Source organism: Cervus canadensis, chromosome 22 (assembly GCF_019320065.1).
Source record: "Cervus canadensis isolate Bull #8, Minnesota chromosome 22, ASM1932006v1, whole genome shotgun sequence".
NCBI lineage: Eukaryota > Metazoa > Chordata > Mammalia > Artiodactyla > Cervidae > Cervus > Cervus canadensis.
Genome location: NC_057407.1, coordinates 797818 through 825321, shown reverse-complemented (window position 1 = coordinate 825321; position 27504 = coordinate 797818). Strand labels below are relative to the sequence as shown.

General features: G+C 57.7%; 2 protein-coding genes across 3 annotated transcripts in view; both read right to left on the bottom strand.

Moving 5' to 3' along the window:
* PODXL2 (podocalyxin like 2) overlaps positions 1-1266 on the bottom strand; it is a 39530-nt gene extending 38264 nt beyond the window's left edge. The window contains exon 1 of one of the 2 annotated variants that reach the window (XM_043442878.1): positions 1110-1266. In XM_043442878.1, coding sequence (XP_043298813.1) covers positions 1110-1182 — 73 coding nt within the window. In that variant the 5' untranslated portion in view covers positions 1183-1266. The remainder of the gene's footprint in view (positions 1-1109) is intronic. The other variant, XM_043442879.1, reaches the window with a different exon arrangement.
* Positions 1267-10693: 9427 nt separating this feature from the next.
* Positions 10694-25940, bottom strand: MCM2 (minichromosome maintenance complex component 2). The gene is made up of 16 exons (XM_043442662.1): positions 25798-25940; positions 25129-25361; positions 21382-21557; positions 21038-21298; positions 20687-20906; positions 20332-20539; positions 18789-18923; positions 18392-18583; positions 15509-15602; positions 14742-14992; positions 14506-14632; positions 14018-14130; positions 13040-13285; positions 12087-12269; positions 11721-11876; positions 10694-11439 (listed from the first exon to the last, which is right to left on the bottom strand). The coding sequence occupies exons 1-16, from the start codon at positions 25801-25803 to the stop codon at positions 11329-11331; spliced, it is 2712 nt and encodes a 903-aa protein (XP_043298597.1). The 5' UTR covers positions 25804-25940; the 3' UTR covers positions 10694-11328.
* Positions 25941-27504: the final 1564 nt, after the last annotated feature.

The following is a 27504-nucleotide window of genomic DNA, read 5'->3' as shown; positions in this document are numbered from 1 at the left end:
TCTCAGGGGCTGAAAAAAGCAAGGTCTCGATAATCCCCATGTTTTGTCTCCCCTGCGTCTGCTCTTGATGCCCGCGTCCTTCTCTCGGTTCCCTTTCCCTAAACAGCACCTCTGAAGTCCGAGATCCCTAAGTCCTCCGCAGACACCCATCCGGAGCTGCCCAGCAGCATCAGTGACACGGCCCAGACCCTGGACTGTCCGCTAAAACAGAGATGGTCCAGCACCACCAACGCGACCGCACACACTTGGCGCGTGTGTCAGAGAAAGAGTGCCGCCCGGTCCTGGCAGGCGTGTCCCCCCTACAGCGTTGTAAGGGAGACGTCCTGCTGGACACAGACGCACCAGCACGGGGGGGGGGGGGCACTCGCGCGCCCCCCGAACGGAGGCGGCGGGACGAGGGGGTAACCCGCGGCTGGCAGGAAGGGGCACGGTAACAGCTGGGCATGGTCCTGACACACTCCGCGGACCAGTTCTGGGATGGCTGCCTTCTGAGAGGCAGCCGGCCGGCAGAGCCTATAGCTGAACCGCCCCTGCCCTCCAGAGAGGACTCGAGGCGTGGTGCGGACAGGGACGGGGGGCCCGGGGGCCACGTCCGGGGCGCACCGCCTGGGTCCTTGGCCATGCCTGCGCCCCGCTGCAGAAGGCGGCCGCTAGCTGAGTCGGGGCGGCGGGATTCCGCACCACGGTGCCCAGGGCAGCGGTTTCTCTGCAGAGGTCGTCCCCCGCCCCCCCAGCCCAAGCCAGCCGAGGACGGACCTCAGACCGCCTCAAGCTGACCGCGCGCGGGGAGCATCCAGGCCTGCCGCGGCGGGACCGACCGCGCGCACACACAGGTGCCCACACCCTCCGGCACGCCCCGCGCCCGCCCAGCCGCCGCGGGCCCGGACCCCCGCGCCGCTTCCCCCGCGCGCCCACACCTGCCGTCGCCGCCCCACACGCGCCGCCCCCCGCGCCTGTCACCGCAGCCCGGGCGCGCGGCCCTTTGTCGCAGAGACACGCCCGCCCGGCGCCCCCGCCCCCCGCCCTCAGAAGCGCCCAGAGCGCTCGCGGCCGCGCGGCTCTTTGTTGGCGCGGAGCCGCCCAGCGCGCGCCGGCCGTCGCCCGCTCACCTCCGGCCAGCAGCAGCAGTAGCGGCAGCAGCGGCGGCAGCTGCGACCCCGCGGCCCTCAGCAACCGACCCATGGTGCCGCGTCGCCGCTCCGCAGCCGCCTGGGCGCCTCAGGGCCGCACGGGCTGCGGCGGCAGCGGCGGCGGCGCGCGCGCGCCCATTGGCTCGCGAGGCCGTCACTCGCCCAGCCCCGCCCCGCCACGTGCGCGCCCCGCCCCTCCGCCCCGCCACCGGCCAATCGACGTCGCGGAGGTCGGGGGCGGAGCCAGCGCGCTGCCCGCGCCTCGCACCTCAGACCTCACGCCTCACAGGCCCGCGGCCGCCAGGCGCTCGAGTCTCGCGAACGCGGGGCGTGGCCCCGGCGCTGAGGGCCGCGCTCGCGAGACTGCGCCCGACCTCTAGCTCTGTGAGGGGGTTATCCCTCGGTCGCGCGGGTGGACTCCGTGCGGGTTGAGCACTGCCCGACCCAAGCTCTGGAGAAGGCAATGGCACCCCATTCCAGTACTGTTGCCTGGAGAATACCATGGACGAGGAGCCTGGTAGACTGCAGTCCATGGGGTTGTGCAGAGTCGGACACGACTGAGCGACTTCCCTTTCACTTTGATGCATTGGAGAAAGAAATGGCAAGCCACTCCAGTATTCTTGCCTGGAGAATCCCAGGGAAGGCAGAGCCTGGTGGGCTGCCGTCAATGGGGTCGCACAGAGTCGGACACGACTGAAGCGACTTAGCAGCAGCAGCAGCATCAGGCTCACGCCTTTCTGAATAACTCTTGGGAGGTGTAAGTCCCATGATGTTATTAATAGTTTATTCATAAATTGAGAACACTGCATATCAAAATCCGCGGAGCGCAGCCAACGGGTCAGAGTTTATAGCCACAGAATCTACTAGAAGACAGTGAAAGAAAGCGAATTAAGTATCCGATGTAAGAGGCTTTAACACGCACGTACACAGAGGAATCAACATTGTTGAAATAAGAAAACCCCAGTAGAACTGACGGCTAAAAGCCTGAGAAAGATGAAGCTGCCAAATCTTTTAGCATCGAGAAAAGAAGACCTAAGTGTAAATACCATTAGAAATGAAAAGGAGAGCAAAACTACAAATAAGATGATTTTTAAATTATAAGCAAAATGACATATTATTAACATTTAAACTCTAATTGTAGTGTATACCTTTAAGGAAAAAACAAATGACTTGTTCAAGTAGTAGAAAAAGGTAAGCAACAATGGGGAAAAAATAAAAGATAATTAAAATCTCCTCCTAAAAAAGACACATCAAATAAACTCCAGAGCAAAGTTAGAAAACTTCCCAATTCACTTTATGAAGTTGGAATAACAATTTAAAAAGCCCTAAGCCAATCATACAGAGCAGAGATGCAACTTTCATGAAGAAATACGAGCAAGGTGAAGGCTGCAATGTACTAAATATGTTGGGCTTCCCTGGTGGCTCAGTGGTAAAGAATTCCTCTGCCAATGCAGGAGATGCAAGACACAGGTTCGATCTCTGGGTCTGGAAGATAAATCACCTGGAGAAGGAAATGGCAAGCCACTCCAGTATGCTTGCCTGGAAAATCCCATGGGCAGAGGAGCCTGGGGGGCTACAGTCCAAGGGGTCGCAAAGAGTCAGACACAACAGAGCAACTGAGCGCACACAGCAGACTAAGACCCTGCATGCCTCGCAGCAGGGCCAATACCTCCCAATGGCGTGCAGACACTTAGCCTCTACTCCTGATAAAAGGAACAAACAAAAACTAGAAGCAAGGAAAGGAAAACCCCCTTAATTCAATAAAGGATATCGCCTAGAAACCTACAGCAATCATACTTAATGAAGAAACATCAGAAGAGTTCCCATTAAGTGAGGAACAAGAAAAGGACAATCATTACCCCCATAAATACTGAATATTCTGTAAGAGACAATGCAGTAAGGCATGATAAAGGAATAAAATGGGATAAAAATTTGGAAAAACTAATGATCTGCAACCATACCTAACAAAATTCAAGATGACTGACAGACGAATTGAAAACTAGTAAGATTTCAGCAAGATTTCTGGGTGTAAAATAACATGGAAATCAGTAATGTTTTAATATATCAATAAACAATTAGAAGATACAGTAGGAGAAAAGATCCCATTCACAACAACAACTATTGAAAGCCAGGAATAAATCAAATAGAGATATAAAGTCTAGGTGAAGAGAATGCTGAAGCTTCATATGACACCAGAAGAAAGGGGGAAATGTATCTTGTTGCTGGATGGGACAACTCCATGTTGTAAAGACATCAATTAACCAGATTAAACAATAAATTCAATGCAATGCCAATAAAAACACCTAGTAGAGAAGATTTTGTGGAATTTGACAAACTGATGTAAAAATTTATGTTGAAAATACTCAAGAGCCAAGGAAATTTTTATCAAAACACTTATAGAAATTAAAATAGTAATTAAAACCACTCTATGAAGTACTATTAATAGCAGACTAAATCCAGCAACATATAAAAGTTTTATACCACAGCCAGTGAGATTTATCTCAGGAACCTGTAATATATGCAGAAACAATGAAATGAAACAGGGATCAGAAACAGACTGCTGCATATGTGAAAATGTATTATAAAGGAAGCTTCGCAAGAAGATAGTCACTCAGTAAATAGTGCTATATCAATTATATTTGAAAATATAAAGTTAGATCCATATTTCACATCACGAAAAGTGAAAGTCACTCAGTCGTGTCCAATTCTTTGCAACTGTATAGTCCATGGAATTCTCCAGGCCAGAATACTGGAGTAGGTAGCCTTTCCCTTCTTCAGGGGAGCTTCCCAACCCAGGGATGGAACTCAGGTCATCATACACACCAATTAAACTGAAATATAAAATCTAATCATTTAAAAAGCTGCTTTAAATATTGACAAATAATATAAGTCATATATTAACCAAACAAACAAAATTAACCAAACACAAAAGGCATAAAGGAAGTGATTGAGGTGTGTGTGTGTGTGTGTGTGTGTTTTAGTTGCTCAGTTGGTCCAACTCTTTGTGACCCCATGAACTGTAGCCCACCAGGCTTCTCTGACCATGGAATTCTCCAGGCAAGAATACTGGAGTGGATTGCCATTCCCTTCTCCAGAGGATCCTCCTGACCCAGGGATTGAACCCTGGTGTCCTGCATCACAGGCAGATTCTTTACAGTTTGAGCTACAGGGAAGTCCTGATTGAGATATACATCTGTATAAAAATAAACACCAAACATTAACAGAAAAATACCAATACTTAATAAACTCTTTCAAAAATTAGAACAGCAGGGAACACTTCCAAACTCATTATATGATGCCAGTATTACCCTGAAACCAAAATCAGATATAGACATTACAAGAACTAAAAAAAAAAAAAAATCATAGACCACTATTTCTCATGAACATAGATACAAAACCCCTCTACTAACTACTATTAATAGCAAACCAAATCCAGCAATGTATAAAAAAGTTTTATACCATGACCAGCGAGATTTATTTCAGGAATACAAGGTCATTTTAACATCTGAAAATCAATTAATGTTATACACCATATCAAAAACAGCCAAAACGCACATGATCACTTCAATAGTTGCAGAAAAAGCATTTGACATAATTCAGTACCCTTTCATGATAAAAACCCTCTAGAAACTAGGAATAGAAAGGACCCTTCCTAAATCCGATAATAATATCTACAAAAGCCCCAACTCTAACGTCATGCTTAATGGTGGGGCTGAAAGCTTTCCCCTGTGACCAGGAACAAGACAAGGCTGTCCACTGTGGCCACTTCAATTCCATACAGCACTGAGGTTCTAGCCAGAGAGGTAGGCAAGAAAATGAAATAAGAGGCATCCTGAGTGGAAAGGAAGAAGCAAAACTATGCCATTCACAGATGATGTAATCTTGCACATAAAAAATCCTGAGTTTTCATCCACTAAAAACCTATTAGAATTAATGAATGAGTTCCCCAAGGTAGCAGCATATAAGATCAATATATAAAAGTCAGTGTATTCTGTACACTGTCTGATAAGTAGAATCATGGCCCCCAGAACATCCCTGACCTCCAGCACCTGCGAATACATTCCCTCACAGGGAGAAGGGGGACTCTGCAGGGGTCATTAAGTTAAGGACGTGGGATGGGAGACGATCCTGGATCACTGAGATGGACCCAGGGTCATCACGAGGCTTCTCACAAAGCAAAGAGGGAGGAAGGAGAGTCAGAGTCAAGAGAAAACATGACTGTGGAAGCAGAGCTCCGTGATGCCGTTTCTGGCTTTGGAAAATGGCGGAAGGGGCCAGGCGCTGAGGGACGCAGGCGCCCTCTAGAAGCTGGAAGAGGAAGCAAAGGAACTTCTACCCAGAACCCTGCTGACACCTTGATCTTAGCTCAGTGAGACCCATTTCAGACTTCTGACCCCCAAAACTGTTAAGACAGTAAGTTTGTGTTACTTTAAGCCTCTGAGCTTGTAAGAATGGCAACCCACTCCAGTATTCTTGCCTGGGGAATTCCATGGACAGAGCAGTCTGGCAGGCTGAAGTCCATGGGGTCACAAAGCAGAAATAGGAACATATAAATTGCAATGAAGTAAGAAAATTCCATTTATAAGGCCATCAGAGTATATTAAATAGTTGGGAATAAGTCTATAAAATAAATACAAAACCTCCTCTGAAAACTACCAACATTGCTGAAATACATTAAAGAAAACCTGTGTAAGTGGATGGACAGCCCATCTGGTGGATGAAAAGACTTGAAATTGTTAAAATAGTAATCCCCAAAGTGATCTATGGATTCGGTGCAATCCTCATCAAAGTTCTTGCTGACTTCTTTGCAGAAACTGATAAACTGATTCCAAAATTCATATGGAAATTCAAGGGGTCCAGATTAGCTGGAACAATCTTAGAAAGTAAAACAAAGTAAACATATCCTTGTAATAAAATGGAGAGTTCAGAAATAAACCCTCACGTTTATGGTCATATACCTGACAGGGTTCCAAGGCAATCCATGGAGAGAGAACCGTCTCTTCCACATACAGTGCTGGGACAGGTGGGTATCCAAACAGAAGAATGAAAGGTAGACACCCCCCCCACACCTCACATCATACACAAAGTGTACTCCAAATGGATCAAAGACCTAAATGTAAGAGAGAAAACTGTGATCTACTAGAACAAAACTTGGGGGTATATATCCATGACCATGGCTTAGGCAATAGTTTTTGAGATGATACCAAAAGCACAAGCCTTAAAAGAAGAAAAAGAAGGAAAAAAAAAAAAATATATATATATATATATATAGGAGACAAAGAAATGAAGAACATTTCGTGCTTCAAAGGACACCATCAGTGTGTCCTCCCAAGTGGCATTAGTGGTAAAGAACCCACCTGCTAATGCAGGAGGCATAAGAAATGCAGGTTTGATCCTGGGGTTGGGAAGAGCCCCTGGAGGAGGACATTGCAAAGGACACCAGCAAGGAAGTGAAGACAGCCCACAGAATGGGGAGAAAATTCTTGGAAATCCTAAATCTGATAAAGGACTTATGTCTAGGCCCCATAAAGAACTCATAACTCAAAAAGACTGCCTAATGAAAAAATGGACATGAATGTGCATAGACACTTCTGCACAGAAGATATACAAATGGACAACAAGCACATGAAAAGATGCTTAATGTCATCAGCCATCAGGGGGATGAAAAGCAAAATCACAGTAAGAAACCACTTCGGACTTCCCTGCTGGTCCAGTGGTGACGAATCACCCTGACAACACAGGGTACATGGGTTCAATCCCTGATCTGGGAAGACGCCACGTGCCGTGGAGCAACTAAGTCCATGCACCACAATGACGGGGCCCGGCCCGCACTCCAGAGCCCGTGCTCGGAAACAAGAGAAGCCACCGCAGTGAGAAGCTCGCACCCCGCAAAGAAGAGAAGCCCCTGCCTTTCGCAACCAGAGAAGACCCAGCACAACCAAAAGAAAGAAGCCACTTCACAGGCACTGAAGATGATTGACGTCAAAAAGAACAAGTTTTGTGCAGAACATGGAGAAATAAATCAGAACCCTCACGCACTACTGGTGGGAAGGCAAAACGGTGCAGCTGCAGCGGAAGACAGGCTTGTGCGTCTTCCACGGAGGAAACAGAGCTGCCTGTGACCCAGCAACTCCACTTCCGGATACATACCCTCGAGAAAACACGTGTCCACACAGAAGCTTGTTACAGGGACGCTCACAACAGGCGAGCGCTCATCAGCTGACGAGGGGACAGACTGTGGTGGTGGTGGTGCTCAGTGCTAGGTCGTGGCCGACTCTGAGAGCCCGTGAACCGCAGCACCCCCGGCCTCCCTGTCTGTCACGAGCTTCCCTAAAATGGAATGTTACTCAGTAGTAAAAAGAACTGAAGCGCTGACATACGCTACAACCTGAAGGAACGTTAAAAAACCTTAGGCTAAGTGAAAGAAGCCCATCACAAAATACCAGCTAGTGCAGGATTCCTTGTGTGTAACATGTCCAGAATAGGCAAATCTAGAGACAGAAAGTACATCTGTGGTTGCCAAGGGCGGGGGGTGGGGGTGAAGAGGGAAGGAGAGTGAATTTCAACAGGTATGAGTTTTGCAGAGGAATAAAAATGTCCTAAAATTGATTCTGGCCAATGGCTTTACAATTCTGAACGTGCTAAGACCACTGAGTTGTAGATTTTAAATGTTACTTAACCTGTCCCAATACGCCTGTTACCTAAAATAACACGTGTCCACAAGCGTACATCTTACATTTGTCTTTAATATCCATGTAGACGTATGCAGTATCAGTATATTTAAAAGTTTTACCTGCATGATATCACATCTTCCGGTATCTTATTTTTTCAGTCACAACTACATTTCGGATTAACCCGTTAATAAACTCATGCTGGGAAGGACTGTAGGCAAAAGGAGAAGAGGGCGGCAGAGGATGAGATGGTTGGATGGCATCACTGACTCAGTGGACACGAACATGAGCAAACTCAGGGAGGTACTGAAGGACAGAGGAGCCTGGCGGGCTGCAGTCCGTGGGATCGCAGAGTCGCACATGACTTAGTGACTTAACAACAAAACTGCAGGAATAAAAACTTTAACTGTTCAATCCTAAACTGTATCAAAGGAAAAGCTTCCCCTGATCCCATGTAGCCTGCCAGCTGCCCCATGCCCCCTTCAGAATCCGACTTCTCAAGTTTCCACCTGTCAGCTTCCACTTCCTTCCACACACGGGCGCCTCTACTCACGCTGCGCGGACGCTGCTGGCCAAGGTCACTGTCAACCTCTGCGTTACCACAAAAACTGAATTTCAACCTGCAATGCACAGTGCTTTCCCAACGTTTCTAAACTGGGCTGTTTCATGGTTCTTGGCGTCTGGTCGTTTTAAGTGCTAGCACCTTTGCCTTAGTAGTGCAGAGACCAGCGATTCCTGTAACGGCACCTGACATGCGAGGAAACAGCACAGGGGGCGGGCCTGTCGTCTCCGTGCTCCTGCAGCCGTCTGGGCCCCCGCTGGCCTCAGCCCTCGAGAGGTTTCGTCTCCCCTCGTGTCCCCCACCACCTGCGCACACCTACGTGTCCTTTGCTGGTTCACACAAAGGACACTCAAGCTCCCCGCAACCGCCAGCCCTACAGGGACATTGTCCATCAACTGTAGATCGCGGTCAAACCTCCACTCCGCAGCCCAGATCATGCCTGCCCTCGAAGCCCCCGTCCTCCTGGGGACTCATCTAAACCAAGCTCCCGCTTCTCCCCTGACCTCAGCCCCTCTCCAGCCAGAAGCCTGGTTGTCATCCATGGGTTTCCTTTTCTCCCACCACCAGAGTCACACAAGGGGCAACACGCATCTCAAATACGTCCGCTGTCCCCACCCCCTGGCCCCGACTGCCACCGACTCTAGGCTGCAGCCACAGCTCCCACTCAGCTCCCCCACTTCCAGACAACTCCCCGAGGCCATGCAGGACACCCGCCCCGCCCCCCCCCCCCGAACCCCCGCAAAAACACATGGGATCAGCTTAGTCTCTGCTAAGGACACTCAGGGCTGTGCACAGAGGTCAGGCTCAAGGCCTTACAGGGCAGGGTCACAGTGGGACAGGATAATAGTTTGGTCTTCACCCCGGCTCCTGGCCAGCGCTCCGAACACCCATGCGATTGCCTAAGTGATAGAAATGACTGATAGAAGTCTTCTGTTGTAGTACCTGGGTTTTATCCCCAGCTCCAGAAACAGATCTGGAGTAATTTAGGTGAAAAGAACGTCTTCGGTTATTCTTAACGAGCTCTTTTGACCACTCCTGAGTTTATGTTAAGGAGGTGAACTTTGGAGACCTAAGGACAGGGCCCGGTTGCCAGGGGAACCAGCCAGGTGGTCTGAGGGCTGGACATGCCCCAGCCCCTGACCTCCTGGGAGGGGGGCGGGCTATCCAATCACCAGTGCCAAGGATCCCATCACCACACTGACGGAAAGAGGCCCCCACAAAAACCCAACTGACGGGGCTGAGAGGACTTCCAGGCTGGTGACGAGGACCCCCCACATACACCGGGAAGGGGTGCACTGCTCTTCCCACAGGGGCACTGCTGGTGTGCGGGACTCTTCTCTGTTCCTCCACGTCCTGTGATACAGCCCTTGTAACAAATCAGTTCTCAAGGGAACTTGCTCTGGGTTCAGGAGGTGTTACAGCAAATTACCACCCCTGAGGGGACCTGGGGATGTCTGAGCTGCAGCCCAGCTGGACTGAAGTGCAGGTGAGCTTGGGCCACTGCTCCAGGCTGGTGTCTGAGCTATAACCACAGGGTCTGCAAGGACCCCTCTGTTAGTGTCAGAGCCGACATCCCGTCTGTGACCACGGGCACCCGGAGGATCAGTTGGTGTGGAAGACACACCCTCAGGTGGTATGCGCGTGCACGTGTGTGTGTACATCTATGCACGTTCACTTACAGAGAACAAGCTTCCCTTCCTGCCCACAAGCCTGGCCTGGCAGCTCCTGCCTGTTGCGCTGCAGCCACACCCGCCTGCCTTAAGGGTCCCCCCCGCCGCCCCCCACTTGGCCCTTTCTCCCCACTCTTCCTCACTTCATGGCGGGGACCACATCCGACTTGCTCCCCAGGCCTGGCAGCCGCATGCAAGGCTCTGGAGGATGGTGGGAGGCGCGTGAGGCATCAGAGGTCCACAGGGCATCCATCCAAGTCCTCGTCGTGGAAAGTTCCAGAAGGGGAAACCTGGACAAGAGGAAGATCCAACGCAAGGAGGCACTTGTGCTCCGTCCCAGGTGGGACACAGGAAGGCCCGCAGGAGCGCATCGCCTGGGGCAGCTGTCCAAGCCCAGGGGTGCCGGGGCGAGTGGGGCTGCTCCCTCCGAAGCCCAGTCACCACCAGCCCCTCCAGGTGGACAAGTCTATCCCAAGGTCCCCTGACCCCACACAGACAGCAAGTGCCAACCAAACTCCCCAGAGAGACCCGCACCCACAAACCAAACCCCTCTGTCAGCCTGATCCACACCTGCAGAAAACCAGAGGCAGAAGCAGAGGACCTCAGAGGGAAGTGCAGAAAAGCCTGGGTTGTCACATGAAAACTGAACAGACACCAATATTTAGGTTTACTCAACTTTATTAAAAACTAAAATCAAAGAAAGAAGAACTCAATGTACAAATGACAGCATGGGAAGACGGCCAGGTAGAACAGACCATCACGGCAACAGGGAAGGGGCTGCCCAGCTCCAAGGACCCTCCCCACCCACCCCAGCCCACCCCAGCCCACCCCTATTGCCACAAGCCAAGGCTGTGGGCCGTCAGAGAGCGCCGGGCTGTGCTGACCCACAGGCTGTCTCTACTCACGGGAGCTGAGACAAGCCCATGGGACACAGTTCAGAAAAACACTGCAAGTCCGGAAACTCACTCTTCAAGACCCGGAACTCACGCCAAGAGGCCAACAATTCTGGTGAAGCCCTCACAGCTTCGGTCCCCCAGCACAGCATCCTCCTCCACCCCAGGTCCTGAAAACAAGCACCTCAAAGGAGGCGAGGCAAACCTCCTGCAGGTGGGGGGCAGCTGGCGGGGGGAGGATCGGTGCTGAAAACGCAGCCCTGGAAAACGAGTCCCCCAGATGACAGAGCAGAAGAAATAAACACCCAGGGGTGGATGCCGACGGGAAGCCGGAGCCCGGCCCCACCCCGTGAGTCTCCTGCCGTCTGGCTTTGGGCCCCGGGGCAGAGTGAAGCCCTGACGCTAGAACTGCTGCAGGATCACCTTGCGCTTCAGGTCGTGGGTGAACTTGTGCATCCGGAAGAGCTCGCTGTCATAGAAGGCGGACAGGTTGTGGATGTTGATCTGCCGGGCCTGAGAGAGGGGGCGTCGGGTGAGCCCTGCGGAGAGCGGGCTCCCAGAGCCCAAGCCCAGAGCGCTCCCACGGCCCGTTCGCGGGGGAGGCCAGCTGGGCTCCGCCCCCATCACCAAGAGGAGCGAACAGGCCTGCGGCCACCAAACAATCTGCAACTGGGCACGGGGCTCAAAACCGCAGCCCGACAATGCCCCTCAACTCAGACAAGCTGAGAACTGGCCTGGCTCCTCGGCGGGACGAGGAAGACACACGCGTTCCGACCGCCCCGCCACGCCCGTACCTTGTCCACCAAGTCCTTCTCAGGCACCTCGATCGTGTCCTGCTGGGCCCCAAAGCGGTTGCGCTGATACGTCACCTGCTCAGCCACCAGCTGCTTCAGGATGAACAGCAGCAGTTCGTTGTTGTCCCGGCGGAATGACAGGTAGCGGGCAAACGTCTGAGGAGACAGCAGGTGACCCTCCAACCAGTGCTCAGAGCCCGCCCCCCGTGCTCCACCCACGCAGCTCAAGCCCCACCTCCCCTGCTCCATGCCCTGCCCACAACTGAGGTCCCGCCCCCATGCTCCACCCACACGGCCCAGGCCCCACCCCCGCAGCTCAAGCCCCGCCCCCACGGCCCTGGCCCCACCCCCAGGCCCCGGGCACACCTTCCGCATGCCACGCATGACGCTGAACTTCTGCGTGTCCACGAAGCTCTCAAGCATCACGCGGATGGCCATATTCACGTCGTCCTCCATGACGTAGTCCCGCAGGTGCATACGCGCGTGAGCCTCGGCCATGCGGATCATGGATTCAATGTGCCGCACGGTGATGGGGATGCTGCCTGTGGCCTGGAGGGGGGAACCGCGTCAGGGCGCCACGCGGCAGCCAGGGCGCCACGCGGTAGCCAGGGCGGGAGAAGCCGCAATGCTGGTACAGCCGAAGGCCCGGCTGACCACTCTGCAGCGGGGTGGCCGCCTGAGCCAGGTGCGCCCGCACTTCCACTCACTCCCAAAGCACGCTAGCTCACGCCCGCTACCACCGCCAGCTCGGGGCATCTGCAGTGCACACACCTGGGGGCAGCTGTTTGTCTCTGTCCGGTACCTGGGGCCCCACGGCGCCGTGAGCGTGGGGGGACAGAGTGCTTCTGTGAAGCCTGCCCTATCCCTCTGCAAAGGCCCACGCCAGTGACAAGGTGGAGGCGGGGAGTGACTGTGTGGCTCGGAGGGTGAGGGAGCAGCCTGCCCTTAAACTCTCCCTGCACCAGCCCCACACTGAGGCGCATGTGTATGCATGTAAGCTCCATCTATAAAGACTCGTTGGAAGACCCTGATGCTGGGAAAGACTGAAGGCGGGAGCAGAAGGGGACGACAGAGGATGAGATGGCTGGATGGCATCACTGACTCAATGGATGTGAGTTTGGGTAAACTCCGGGAGTTGGTGATGGACAGGGAGGCCTGGCGTGCTGCAGTCCACAGGGTCACAGAGTGGGGCACGCCTGAGCGAGTACGCTGATGTGAACAGACTGGGTGGCTGCGTGAGCGCCGCACCTTCCGGGCGTCCCCGCCCCGGCTCTGGGCCCACTAGCCACACGGACAGGGCTCGGCTGAGGGGCCCTCACCATCGACTCCTTCCTCAGGTCACTGTACATCTTGGCCACCTTGTCCTGGTCCATCTGGTTGAGCTTCGGGTGGACCTTCTCCTTAGCATAGATGATGTACTTCCTCAGGACCTCCTGCGGCAGGGGCTCCACGCCATAGGTGTTGGGCATAGCGGGCTCGGGGGCGCCCCCTGGGCCCCCGTCCTCCTTGTTGCTGGGGTGGTGTCTGACGTGGCTGCCAACCACGAAACGGGCCAGCATCTCATCCTGAGACAGCGGAGGAGGAGCAGGGTGAGCCCGGCGCAGAGAACATGAACCCCCTACGATGCCCTCCAATGATGCGTCCTCTGCCCACTGTGGACCCAAAGCTCCGGGGCGGGGGGAGGGTGGACAGTGAGTGGGGCGCACCCCCAGGAGGGCAGAGGAGATGGGGGGGGGTTAAGCTACAGGGAGAAGAGAGGAAGCGGGGTGGGCTGGAGGCCCGAGGACTGGCCCCCCGCTGAGGTCAGCAAAGCCCCGATCATGACACCTGGGAGCGCGCGTGAAACCCAAGGGAGAGGGCAGGAGGGTGTGGAGGAGAGGAGGGGCAGGGGGGGACCTCGCGGGACGGCGGGCTCCTTGCTAGTGAAGAAGAGGAGGCTGCGGAGGGGCAGGCCCACCCATGTCCCCAGACAGCTGGCCTCTGACAGGGGAGCTGGGTGGCCGTGAGGGTGGAGGCCAGGGGACCAGCACCAAGGCCGCAAGGCGCGGGCCAGAGGGGGTAACCTGGGGTGGGGGCCGGAGCAGCAAGAAGCAAGTGGACTCAGGAGGCAGTGGTGGAGCGTGGCTATGCCAGGGGAGGAGGGTGAACGAGGAGGGGCGGCCAAGGAGAGAAATCGAGGACCTCTGAACTCAGAACAAGCGTGGAGAACGCACGACATTCGAGCGGCCCTCCCGAGCCCACCGCCCCACCACCCACGTGAGGCCCCCAAGCTTGGCGCACAGCCCCAGGCCGTGTACCTGCACGGGGTCCACCGTGTCCCTGACCACACACAGGACGTCGAAGCGGGAGATGATGGGCTCGGTGAGGTCCACGTTCTCCGAGAAGGTGAGTGAGGGGTCATAGCGGCCGCCTGGGACAGAGAGGCAGTTGCTGTTGGGGCTCCTGCTCCCAGGGCCCTCTTCTCCTTGACCAAACGCGGCTTTACAACCCGCGTGGCTGCAGTGGCGGGAGGGGAGTCGACGGACAGAGCATCCGCCCCAGGTCCACAGCGCGCCAAGCCGGCGGGGCACCCAGTGCTCCAGCCACGTGCCAGCCGAGACCGACACCAGCCCCGCCCAACGGGACACAGCAGGGGCTCCTCCCGCACCCCGAGTGTGGCTCAGCGTGGGTTGGGGCATCTCCGGCCTCCCAGCCCTGCCCCCACACGCAGCGCGGCAGAGAGGCGTGCCTTCCACGGCTCGGTCCATCCCATGGCTGGGCAGTGGGGCCCTGCGTGCACTCCTACCTATGGGGTTGGCAGCGGCGATGACGGTGCAGCGGGCCTGCAGGGAGGTGACGATGCCGGCCTTGGAGATGGAGATGCTCTGCTGCTCCATGGCCTCGTGGATGCTGGTCCTGTCCTGGTCGTTCATCTGCGCAGAGGGTCAGGGGGCTCTTGACGCGCCCGCGGTCACTCAGACAAGGCCCCGGGCTCCCCACCCGGGCGCAGCCCGCACACAGCTCCGCACCCCAGGCCCCCACCTTGTCAAATTCATCAATGAGGCACACTCCTCGGTCAGCCAGCACCAGGGCGCCAGCCTCCAGGGTCCACTCCCGGCTGACCGGGTGGCGCTGGACATACGCGGTGAGGCCCACGGCCGAGGCGCCCTGGCCGGTGGTGAAGATGGCCCGGCTGGACACCTTCTCCACGTACTTGAGGAACTGCGACTTGGCCGTGCCGGGGTCCCCGCACAGCAGCACGTTGATGTCACCCCTCACCTTGTGCTTGCCGCCTGCGGGGGTGACGGGGGCTCAGGACGGCCCCCAGCCCACCACCGCCGCCGCCACGGGCTTCTTCCGCAAGAGGCGGGACGCCCAGGACGCCTCTCCCCTCTGAGCACAGAACCCAGAGAAGCGGGGGCCCAGGGGTGGGGGGCAGGTGCCAAGATGCTCTTTGACATGAACCCCGAGGCCGTGCGCGAGCTCTCCCGCCAGGACAGCTGGACACAGCGCGTGTGGCCCAGGACACGGCCACTCGGGAGGAGGAGCCCGTGCTGGGTGCGCCCACGGGGGGCGAGGCCGGACAGCCCCTCACAGGCAGGAGTAACACGCTGGAGTCACCGTGCTGTTCTCCGTGTCAGCCCACGTGCACGGCCACACGGGTCTGCCCCCGCACGCCTCACCCCCAACCCGTGACCCGTGACCTACAGGAGGCCCATGCCGAGGCAAGGCGGCGCACACGGCCTCGAGAAGCGGACAGGACAGACACACATCCACGTTTCCCCACGCGACGGCACGCCCCTGCTCACCGGGGTTCTTGGGCTCCCCTCCGAACAGGGCCAGCGCCAGGCCTCGCTTGATATCCTCGTGCCCGTAGATGGAAGGAGCGATGCTGGCAAAGATCTGGGGGTGAGAGGCGACGGGAATGGTCACTCGTGTGGTCCGGCCCTGCATGGATGCCCCCATCCGCCAACTCGGAGCCTCCTTCTGAGTCACAGAACCGGGGAGCTGACCAGGACGCTGGCCTTGATCCCCCACCCCAACCTGGCTCCAGGACAAAGGACCCGGGTCTCCCACAGAAAAGCTGCAGCAAGAGACAGGGTGTAGGGGACACCTCGAGGCAGGAGACGGTCAACCAGTCCCCCACGTGGGGACCCCCGCGCCTGGACGCCGCCCGCAGGACGCTCTTCAAGGGAGGAAGATCACCAGGGGCCCTATCGAGGGTCGACCCTCAGGACCAGCTGACGTTTTCAGTGTGGCAGCGGCGGCAGGACGGGGAAGCGAGCCTCTTAGAGACTCACTGACGGGTCTGAATGGGTGGCACCAGGAGGCACCGCGCGGGGCAGGCCAGCCCCGACCTCAAGGAGCAGACGCGCCCGCAGAGGACCCGGGGGTCATCACACCACCACACCCGACTCAGAACCTGAGCCGCCTCCCCTGACACTCCCACACGTGGGGGGCAGCGGGCGGCCCCTGGGAGCAGGGCTGGACGCCGGCCAGCCTGGCGAGACCCCCGCCCCGCCCCGTGTGAGCCCTGTGACGTGGGCACCTCACGTAACCCCCGATGTCACCAGTAACACGACACAGCCCACCCTCTGCAAATCGCTCACTCCCAAGCACTCAGTGAGGCTCCCACTAAGCCCCCATGGCTGTCGTGAGACGGTCACCCTGGGCTGCTCGCCCGCCCACACGTCCTGGGGGTCAGGACTGCCGGCCAGGACCCTCCGCCCAGACCGCAGCCAGCGCTGTCTGGGCACCACACCATGGCAGGGTGAGGTGACGTCCCCCGCGGGACCAACGGCAGCAGCCCGCGTCCCGCTGCCGTGACCGCAGGCTCCCTGGGGCCTTGCTGCAGCCCGAGGGCAGGGGCTGGCCCCGCTGCCCCGGGGACCTGAGGTGACCATGCTTTCAGCCCCCGGTGAGACGGGCAGCGTCAAGTCCAGACCTGAGGGGGAGACACCCGCTTCCCCGTGGCTATTGCGCTTACCCTCGACCTCCGTGTCACAGGAGGAATGAGCCGCCCACTGCTGAGCACAGGGCGGGACCCCGGACTCCTCTGCTCCCGCCGAACCCTCCATGCCCGGCCTGCCGCCCACTGCGGGGACAGCACCCCTGCCGTCTGAGCTCATCCTCCCGCCACCCAAGCACGTTCCTCGTGGCCCGGCCACCTGCCGACTGGGTGGGCTGCCCCCCACCCCTCGGCTCCCATGTCTGCAAACTCTGGCCTGAGTGGTTCAGGGAGCCTGATTATTTCTGGACCTGCGGGTAATCCCTTCAACGTGTCTCTAGAATTGGAGAAAAATTCCCAGCACCTGGTGAGAACGCCCACCTGACGGCGAACTCAACACGAGGCCAGTGCTGACCAACCCCCCGCGGGGCTCAGATGGGCAGACGTGGAGGGGTCGCCCTGTCCGCCCAAGGCCTTGCTCTGTGAGCATCGCGGGCAAGGAGCAGGCAGGACTGAGGTCCCGCTGGACTGCCTGGAGACGTCAGCGGCCAGCCCGGATGGATGGACAGGAGGGAGCAGCCTCCTGGGCTCGACGGAGACAGGCACTTCCAGAAGCCTGGGCACGAGGCACCCTCAGGGCCGCCCTGTTCGGAATCCAGGCGGGCAGCCGCTGCCTCGCTCTGCAGATCAGCAGAGCAGGAGGTGAGGGGCGGAGGCCACGGCCCAGGCAGGGCAGGGGCTGGGAGGGCCGCAGACCCCCATGTGGACCCCCACTGCCCACAAACAGGTACACACACAGGCAAGCTGACATGTGCCCAGGACAGAGTCCCCGCCCTTAGAGACCGGCCCAAACGCGCCATCGGAGTCTGAACAACACGTCCGTCACACGAGCACTGGTTTTCTTTAGGGAGGCAGGAGGGGCCGAGGTGTTACCAGCACCCAAGAAAGAAGGAGCCCCATGAGAGTGACATCCAGGTCCGACTCCCCTCTGGAGGCCTGGGCACGGCCCCGGAGAGTCTCTCCAGACCCAGAGCGTTGGCAGACCCATGAGTCCTATCCCCGGGGGGCCCCAATCTCGACGAATGCATAACGGTGCCGATGGGGTGCAGGGCCCTGCCCTGTGGGCAGAGAGCAGTCCGGGAGACAGCGGGCGGCCCCACGGCAACAGGTGGACAGGAAGCGGGAGGCGAGGGGAGGGGGACCTGAGGACAGGAACCACGCACCCTGCGGCCGAGCCTGCAACAGCACAGGACTGTCCACAAGGGCGCACACACGCGGATCCTCAGCGGCGGGGGCTGGGCACCCCTCAGACCCGCACTGCTTAGAAACCACCTGCACCTTCACTTACAGACAGTAAACCCCGTGTCCCCAGCCTCCGCAAACGCACAGGCCATTTAAGGGCAAACGACAGCCTGCACTGGGGAGCACTCTTCCAGGAGGCAGACCACGGGGAGGCGGGTGACACCGGGGACGACCCGCCGCCGAGCTCTTCCTGCTCCCGTGATGCCGGTCCAGCCCGAGCACTCCCCCGTCCTCCGGACGCAACAGGGGCTCCGGGAAGCCACCTGCTGCTCTTCCGCAGGGCTTGTCCCCCGTCGAGGCACACAGACTCAGCGGACATGGGAATCAAACCGATGGCCCGGCTTCCAACACCCGGAACCAAGACGGAGGCTCACAGTGGCCGGGGCGCAAGCCCCAGGTACCCAGAGTCTGTGGCAGCACCTCCCCCCCACTTTCCACCTGCCTTCTCCCCGATCTGCTGGTCCTTGGAGAGGCTGGTGATCATCTTCACGTCCTCGTCGGTCAGCTCACCCACGGCCACCTTGTTGTCTTTCTTGGCCACGTGATTGGCCAGGATGACGGTGGCGAAGACCGGGAAGCCATTGGCGGTGTTGAGAGCCCCGTCGTAGTTGTTGTGGTAGATGCCGGTCAGCTCCTGGGGGACGCAGAGAGGTGAGGGGGGCCAACCCGGGGCCGGCCCCACCCCGCCCCTCCCCAGGCCCCCCGGTCCGAGAGAGCCAAACTCAGGGGAAGTGTGGCACCCAGCCACTGCACCCCAACAGAAGCTCGGCCAGCAACAGAGAGCTGACCGCTGCCCGGGCCCAGCGTCCATACCAGCTCCCTCGGCCCCGCGCACTCACGATCTCGTCGCCCGGCTTGCAGCTGTCCACCAGGTCCGCAAGGAGGATGGCGTCTTTGGAGCGGGGCAGCCGGCCGGCCGCCACTTTGCCAGGACTCTCCTGAATCCGGATGCGCTGGTAGTTCTGGTAGATGGTCTGCATGGGACAGACGCAGTCTCAGGGCCCGTCCTGCCCAGGGGCGGAGGCCGGGGTCTGAGCACCGGCTCTCGTCACTGACTGGACCGCGACCCCAAGCAGGGAGTGCAGCTTGTTACTCTCACTAGTGACGAAGAGACACAGGACCAGAGAGAGCAGGGAGCCGCGGGCACCGGCGCCCCACCCCACCTCTGCTCCGGCCGCCCGCCCTCTGGACGCCTCCCTCCACAGACGCAGCGCCCACCCCGGGCCTGCAGCTCAGCCCGCGTGTGTGGCCATAGCAGCCGGGCTGCTCTGTGGCCTGAGCTGAGCGACGCTGGCGGAAGAGGCTCCCCCGTGCTGCCCCGTGAGGTGGGGCGTGAACGCTGCAGGTGCGGCCACCCGGGGAAGTCCGGTCACAGGAAAAGCATCAGACCAGTGCCCGGGAAGCGAGTTACACTGGAGGTGGGCCTGCTCTCAGGGTCACAGGGCAGCACTGTGTGTGCAATCCAGCGTTCCCCATCTCACTACCGTCCAGAAGAGCCACGTGACAGCAGCTAAACGCACGCACTCTGGTCAAAAGGCCTGAGTGCTAACCCTCTGGGCCACCTCCTAGCCGGACGACCTGCTGTCACTTCATCAGCCAAACACGACCGACAACAGCACCTGCCCCCACGGGGCAATGAAAAGCCACTAGCACACGCCCGCCCTGGGCACCGAGCAGGCCCTCCGGAAACTCTACTGTGAGCACCACTCCTCCACCAGCTCCTGTCCCCGCACGCAGAGCCTGCATCTCCACTCCTGGGCAAGAGGCGCCCAGTGCAACGTGTGAGACGGGGGAACCATACAGCGAGGGGCTGGGGTGGGGGCTCTGGGCAGAGGCGGGGCTCACCCGGAGCCCCGCCTGCGGCCGCCCTTGCCAACTCACAGCAGGCTCCACTTAGAACAGGTCTGACTCTGGCCACGGGCTGCCAGGCATGCCCTGGCAAGGCCACTCCAGCTGGGCGCTTCTCAGATTTGTGGAGCAGTGAGGGATCAGCCTGACACTCACGGCAGCAGACAGTGCAGAGGTGTGTGCCTCACACAGGGGCCATGATGGCCCCCAAACATGGACAAAGCCGTGCGTTATGTGTCCAGGCGCTTAAGGCCCAGAGCCTTCGAGCAGGGCCCCCTTGCAGACGGCACATCGGTGTCTCGGGCAATTACGACCCTGCACGAGGCCAGAGAGAAGGGTCCCAGGAAGTCAGGAGGCGGGCCGGGCCTTACTGTGGGCGGGGCTCTAGGGGAGCGGGAGCAGTTCTCTAGATCTTCCCATTTGCGAGAGAGCTGTAAACGCTGATGTTTCAGACGGAAGCATCTGGACCACCTCAAGGGCTGGCCAGCGCCCACCCACGCCCTGCCTCCCGTCCCGGTGCTGGCCCACGCTCACCTCCTCCATGTTGACCTCAAAGGGGCCGGCTGACTGGCACTCGGGGCAGGATCCCGGCTTCACCTCCTGGTTCTGGGACTGGCAGAAGGGCCCCAGCACGAAGCCGCACTTGTTGCAGTTGTACTTGACCATGCTGAGCTGGGGCAGGACGCCTGTGCAGCTGGTCACCACGCCGCTTGTGCGGATCAGCTGGTTCAGGTGCAGCTGCCTGCGGGGGCGGCGTCAGGGCGGGGCGTCAGGATGGGGCGGGGCGTCAGGATGGGGCGGGGCGTCAGGATGGGGCGGGGCGTCAGGATGGGGCGGGGCGTCAGAGGGCCCATGTCGCAGACCCATGGGGGGAGTGGGGGGCGCTCACCGGAGCGATCGCAGCTCCTCCACCAGCGGCAGGTGGGAGATGCGCACGTGGATGCGGCTGGCGATGCGGTCGTACTTGGGGTACATGGCCAGCACCACCTCCAGGGCCGCCTCGTCGAAGATCTGCAGCAGCTCGGCGGGCGCCTCGGGCAGGAAGTAGGCCAGCACGTGCTCCCGGGCCGCCAGGTCCTCATAGTTCACCACCAGGCTCTCGCGGTTCTCTGGGGGTGGGGGGGCAGAGAGGCTGAGCAGGAAGGGCCGGGGAGACCGCCCGGCAGGGAAGAGCCCTGACTCCGATCTGACAGGTACCCCAGCACGTCGGTTCATCCATTCATCCCCAGGGTGGGCTCACCTTTGCACATGTCGCTGATGCGCTCCTTGAAGACGTTGTGTCCGCGGCCGTCCACGTGGGTGCGCAGGAAGTTCTTGAAGCGGTGGTGGATCTCCAGCCGCGGGCCGGCCATGCTCACCCACTCGCGCACCGAGTGGCCCTTGAGGTCCTCTAGGTTCTCCACGCTCTCAATCATGTCCTCGTCCTCCTCGCCGTCCTCCGTGGCACGCTCCACCTGCCGCCGCTTCCGGCTGGGGCGCTCCTCCTCCTCTTCGTCGCTGTCTGCGAGCCAGGAGGCGCTCAGGGCCGGCTCTGCGACCCCCACCCACCCCCGCTTCCCCCGCCCAGGCTCCCTGAGAACCCACCGTACAGGAGCCCGCGGCGCATGCGGCCCAGGCCGCGGCCCGCCTCCCGGTCGCGCTGCCGCATGACCCGCTCGGCCGCCTCCCTCTGACTGGCCGTCAGCTCCTCCACGTCCTCGTCGTCCAGGGCCAGCCCCTCAGCCTCATAGACGTCCAGCTCCGGGATGGCGCGGTAGTCCCTGCAGGGCCCCGACAGGAGGTGTCAGCACCAAACCCCCAACAACAGCACCAGGATCTGGGCCCCCAGGGCTCTGGAGGCCTGGAGAGGGTCCCCAGGGACCCCCCCCCCCACACACACACACAATGGGGTGCAGTCTTCAAAGACAGAGACGCTGAGGACACTGCGCTTGGGAGACGAACCAGGCCCGAGGCGGACGTCCTGCAGAAGTCGGTCTGGGAACCGGCTGGAGGTGGTCACACCACACGAGTGACCTGATGCCCCTGACCTCACACTCCACGCCTGAGACGGGAAAGCTTACGTCATGTGCATTTTCCACAAGGAAAAGGGGAGCTCTGAGCACCCACAGGAAAAGGAATCAGAGGACCCACCAAACCTCCTGCAGGAAGGGCCTCCAGAGCACCAACCCAGCTCCCCTCAGGCAGGAACCCTCTTGCTCCATCTCTGGCAGCCCCGCCTAGAACCCTGGACCCCGGGAGGCCCACCCACACCAGCCCAACGAGCCTATCCCAAACATGTGCGTGTCCAAGGCTCAGCCCTCCCAGCCCGGAGAGACCTTCCATGTGACCACCTCTCAGATACTGGCTGGAGCAATGTCTACCCTCAGAGCTAACGCAGCTGCCCTCCCTGGCATTTGGGGAGGCATATATACCCTCCATCAGAAAGAGGAGAAAACCCAGCTCAAGGGTGAGGGGACTCCTGCCACCGATCACCCAACAGGGCTGGGTGTCTCAGTCCGCACAATGGCAGGGGCCCAGCTGGCTCCAACGCCACACTGGCCCTCTGCAGTCCTCCTGATTCTCCTTCCCTCAGGGAAGGTGGTGATGGGGGAACAGCCTTTCTTAACTTTCTTTTTTTGGTGCCATAAACTGTCAAGCGACAGTCTCAAAACACAGAAGCCTGTAATGCTGATGCCAGAAACAAAACCCAGAGCCAGCTTCATTTCTGGGCCCATAGTTCCAAAATCTGAAGTGTCCTCCAGGAAAAGGTACCTGCCTGATGCTTGCTCCTTGGAAGGAAAGCTATGACAAACTTAGCATATGAAAAAGCAGAAACGTTACTTTGCTGACAAAGGTCCGTCTAGTCAAAGCTATGGTTTTTCCAGTGGTCATGTACGGATATGAGAGTTGGACCATAAAGAAGGCTGAGCACCGAAGAATTGATGCTTTTGAACTGTGGTGTTGGAGAAGGCTCTTCAGAGTCCCTTGGACTGCAAGGAGATCAAACCAGTCAATCCTAAAGGAAATCAACCCTGAATATTCATTGAAAGGACTGATGCTGAAACTCCAATACTTTGGTCACCTGATGCGAAGAGCAGACTCATTAGAAAAGACCCTGATGCTGGGAAATATAGAAGGCAGGAGGACAAGGGGACGACAGAGGATGAGATGGTTGGATGGCATCACTGACTCAATGGACATGAGTTTGAGCAAACTCCAGGAGATACTGAAGGACAGGGAAGCCTGGCGTGCTGCAGTCCATGGGGTCGCGAAGAGTCGGACAGGAATTAGCGACTGAAGAATGACAACAACTGACTCGTTAAGAATTTCAAGTTATGTGAAATGCCCTCAGTGGAATTCTAATTGGTCTGCATAGAAAAATTAGATAAATTTGATCTCAGCAAAATTTAAAATTAATTATGCATCTCAAACAAAACCATTCTTTAAAACTTAAAAAGTCACAGGTTGAGGAGAAAGTAATTACAAATCACATACCTGATAAAAGCCTCATATCCAGAATAAGTTTTAAAACTCTTACAACTCAGTAATAAGAAATCAAGCAAACCAATTCAAAGATGGGCAAAGACCCAAAGACACATTTTCCAAAGAAACACCGATGGCCAACACGCACACAAACAGATACTCAATGTCACTGATCATCAGAGAAAAGGAAATCAAGACCACACTGAGATACCATATCGTGAATATTAAGGCGGCTATTAACAAAACCCAGAAAATATCAGGTGTTGGCAAGAACATGCAAAAATTGAACAGCATACGCCACTTGTGGGAAGGTAAAATGATGTAACTGCTTTGGAAAACAGTTTGGCAGTTCCTCAAAAAATTAACATTAGAGTTATCACACGACCCAACCGTGCCATTCCTAGGACCTGGAATTCCATTTCAAGAAAATTTAAACACACGTTCACATAAAAATCTCACAGTAGCACTATTCATAATTGCTAAAAACTTTCAAAGAACCCAAATGTCTTCCAACCTATAAATGGGTAACAATATGCAGCCTGTCCATAAAATAGAGTATTACTCAGCCAGGAAAAGGACTGGCGTACCGACGCGTGACTCAACAGGTGGGCCGTGAAGACCACAGGACACCCAACATACCTGCACACACGGGACACGTGCCTTACAGGCCCTGCTTGTAAGAGACGGTCAGAGAGCAGACCAAAGGAACAAGGGGTGGGCTACTGGTTCCCTAGCAGTGGGGAAAGGGGATGGGATGAAGTGGACCAGATACAAGGGATCTTCCTGGGATGATAGAAAAGCTGGACTGTGCTGACGTCTGCACAACTCAGGAAGTCTTAGAAGCACTGAACTGTACTCTTGTAAGACGTAGCTTGTGTATTATAGAAACCATACCTCGGTAACACTGCGTTTTAAAAAGCTACAAAACACAAAACCTAACGGCCCAAGCAGTCCTCAGAGCCTCTATCAGAGCCCTGGCAAGGGAAGGACAGAGAAGCAGAGAACAGTGGGCAGAGGTAGTGGGGTCAGGGAGGGGCGTCCTGCCCACACAGCCCCACAGAGCACGGGGGGAAGATGCTCCGGGCCCATCTGTCAGGACTCAGCATCGGCGGCAACAGCGCTGAAGCAAAGCCCCAGATGGTCCACAGTGCTCTTGAAAGTCCTGGTGACGTTCCCGCAGGGCTCACCCCACTGACTGTGGGGTGGCCTGAACACACGAAGGCTGGCACCCCCGAGTCAGAGCCAGAGGGCCCCAGAGCACAATGTCCGTGCGGTTCTGGGGGTTCAGACAATTCTGGGGCAAACGTACAGACCGGGTCCTGGCTGTGAACACGGTCAGACAGTAATGGGGCCCAGCCTGGCTCACTCAGAGCTCTACTCCCCGGTCATAGCATTAAGCCTCCATGACCGTGAGTACATGTCTGTACATTTATTACTAAGGGTGAACACAGCTTCTGGTACAGATGAGGCACAGTAACTGTTTGCTCAACTGAATCTAAACCTTGATTAATCAGACCCACCCCCACCCCCAGTTTGTCTGAAGTTGCAGAGAAACTTGGCTGCCTGCTTCCTGACCTTCCCAGTTGGGATCCCCGACGTGGCCCCAGATTAGAGACCCCCTGGGCGCACACCTCGTGGAGCTGGGGCTTCCCTGGGCCTTAGGTAGGGGCTGGTCTAAGGTACACACAGCAAGTTACAAGGATGTACGCTGCAGCTCCACAGACAAGTCTCCTCCCGGACACGACCAAAATGTGCTCCAAGGCAAGGAGGCTCCTATGTATCTGCTTCTCCAGGACCCCAAACCAGGGCGGCCAGACACCGAAGGGACTCCCTGCGTAAACCGTGGAGAGCAGGGCCTGAACTGCATACCTCTCCATGCCATCTCCAATAAGCTCCTCTCCGTCCTCTTCCTCCTCCAGGGGCCCCTCGGTGCCCAGCAGTCCCTCCGACTCATCCTCAAAGGGAGGGAGGTCCCGGCCAGGGCTGGAAGTCAGGGCATCCGTGCGCCGGGAGCTGCTCCGCCCGGGGCTGGAGGTGAGGGGATCGTTGGAGCGCCGCCGCGGGCCCGGGCTGGACGCCACTGTGAAGGACTCGGAGGATTCCTGCGAGAGGATTCAGGCTTGGAGCGGGTGAGGGCCGACTGCGCTCCCCGGCACGTCGCCCCCGACTCAGGGCTTCTGCCTGTTCTCCCGCACCGCGGACCCCCGCCGGCCTGCGCCTCTGCACCTGCTGCCGTCCCCTGAGCCGGCTGACCGCCCGCTCTGGCCCCCGGCCCGGCTTCCCACCCATCTGGGCCCCCGGGGGCAGCTCCCAGGGGAGACGAGACGTGAGGGCGGCCGCCCCCGAAGGGATGCGGCACTCGGGTCGGAGGTACGGCTGCTGACGAAGACCGGCAGGGGGAAGGGGGCTCGAGGGCGCCGGCCGGACCGAGGTACCCGAGAGCCGCCGGGGTGGGGGGCCGCCGGCCCGGCAGACCCGCCCGGCCGGAGCGCGGAGTCGGGCCCGGGCCCCGCGCCCCGCGCCCAGCTCCCCGCTCACCGCCATCTCCGCGCCGCGCTCCTCTCCACTCAGCCCGCCGCGACCAGTTTTCGCGCCAAAAGTGGCCCACGTGACCGCGCGAGCCCGGGAAGCGGCTAACGTGGCACGACGTCACGGCGTCGGCGACCGCGTTCTTTCCGGCCGGCGCTCGGGGGGCGTGCCAAGGGCGTGGCCCCGCGCGGCCCAGTCCAGGCTGCCCGAGGCTCACGACGTCGGCGACCGCGTTCTTCTAGCCTTCTCTCGGGGGGCGGCCCGACGCCCCGCCCAGGCCGCCCGAAGCCCGCCCAGCACGCCCTGAGTCCCCGCCCAGCACGCCCGAGGCCCCGCCCAGCCCGCGCTCCGCGCAGCGGGACCCGCTGAGACGCGGCAACTTGCGGAGGCAGTGAGGACAAACCTCCCGCGCCAGCTGCGCGACTCGGTCACTCTGGGGCCATTTGACAGACGAGGCAACGGAGGCTCGGGGCTCTGTCTTACTGCGTTATGTCAGCTGCTCCGAAAGTTTAGGCTGAACGCTTCAAGCGCCGAAAAGGCCGGGGTGCTAGGAGGCTACGGGGTTGGAGTGCCCTCTGGAGGCAGCGGAGATCCAAGGGGGCGTTCTAGGTAGCAAGAGCCTCCCACGCAGAGACGCAGAGAGCAGGGCGCCCTGGCATCTGCAAGCACTTCCCTAGCTCCAGGTAGACCGCTTGTGATGTCCTGGAAGGGACAAGACGACGCTGGAGACTCCAGCTCACGAAAGGCGACCAAGTCTTTTAGAGAAATGGAGCTCCCTGCGGACAGTCGAGAGCCCCGTGGGTTTTAGGAGAATCCTTTAGGCTGCCAGGGATGCAGGAGGGTGGAAGCAAGTTAAAAAAGTTACAGTCCGTTCCGAATCTGTATCTTCGGACTCAACCAGCTGGTTGGTTAGAAAAAAAAGACAATTCTAAAAATCAAAGCTTGATTTTACTGTATGCTACTTAACTATTTACATGGTATTTACAGCATATTTATATCTATTTTCATAGAATTTACCTTGTATTAGATATTGTTCAGTTCAGTTGCTCAGTCGTGTCCGACTCATTACAACCCCATGGACTGAGCCTCTTGATGAAAGTGAGAGTGAAAAAGCTGGCTTAAAACTCAACATTCAAAAAACGAAGATCATGGCATCCAGTCCCATCACTGCATGGCAAATATATGGAGAAACAATGGAAACAGTGACAGACTTTATTTCCTTGGGCTCCAAAATCACCGCAGATGGTGACTTCAGCCATGAAATTAAAAGACACTTACTCCTTGGAAGAAAAGCTATGACCAACCTAGACAGCTTATTAAAAAGCAGAGACATTACTTTGCCAACAAAGGTCTGTCTAGTCAAAGCTATGGTTTTCTCAGTAGTCATTTATGGATGTGAGAGTTGAAAAGAAAGCTGAGCGCCAAAGACTTGATGCTTTTGAACTGTGGTGTTGAAGAAGACTCTTGAGGTTCCCTTGGACTTCAAGGAGATCCAACCAGTCCATCCTAAAGGAAATCAGTCCTGAATATTCATTGGAAGGACTGATGCTGAAGCTGAAGCTCCAACACTTTGGCCACCTGATGGAAAGAGCCAACTCATTAGAAAAGACCCTGATGCTGGGAAAGATTGAAGGCAGGAGAAGAAGGGGATGACAGAGGGTGAGATGGTTGGACAGCATCACCGACTCAATGGACATGAGTTTGAGCAAGCTTCAG

What these genes read in the sequence shown, in the direction of transcription:
- MCM2 (XM_043442662.1), bottom strand. An exon ending in CATCAGCGACATGTGCAAAG is followed by an intron (nt 20,907 to 21,037) that starts GTGAGCCCACCC and finishes CCCCACCCCCAG; the next exon opens with AGAACCGCGAGAGCCTGGTG. An exon ending in CGCCGCTGCCAACCCCATAG is followed by an intron (nt 14,131 to 14,505) that starts GTAGGAGTGCAC and finishes TCTCTGTCCCAG; the next exon opens with GCGGCCGCTATGACCCCTCA.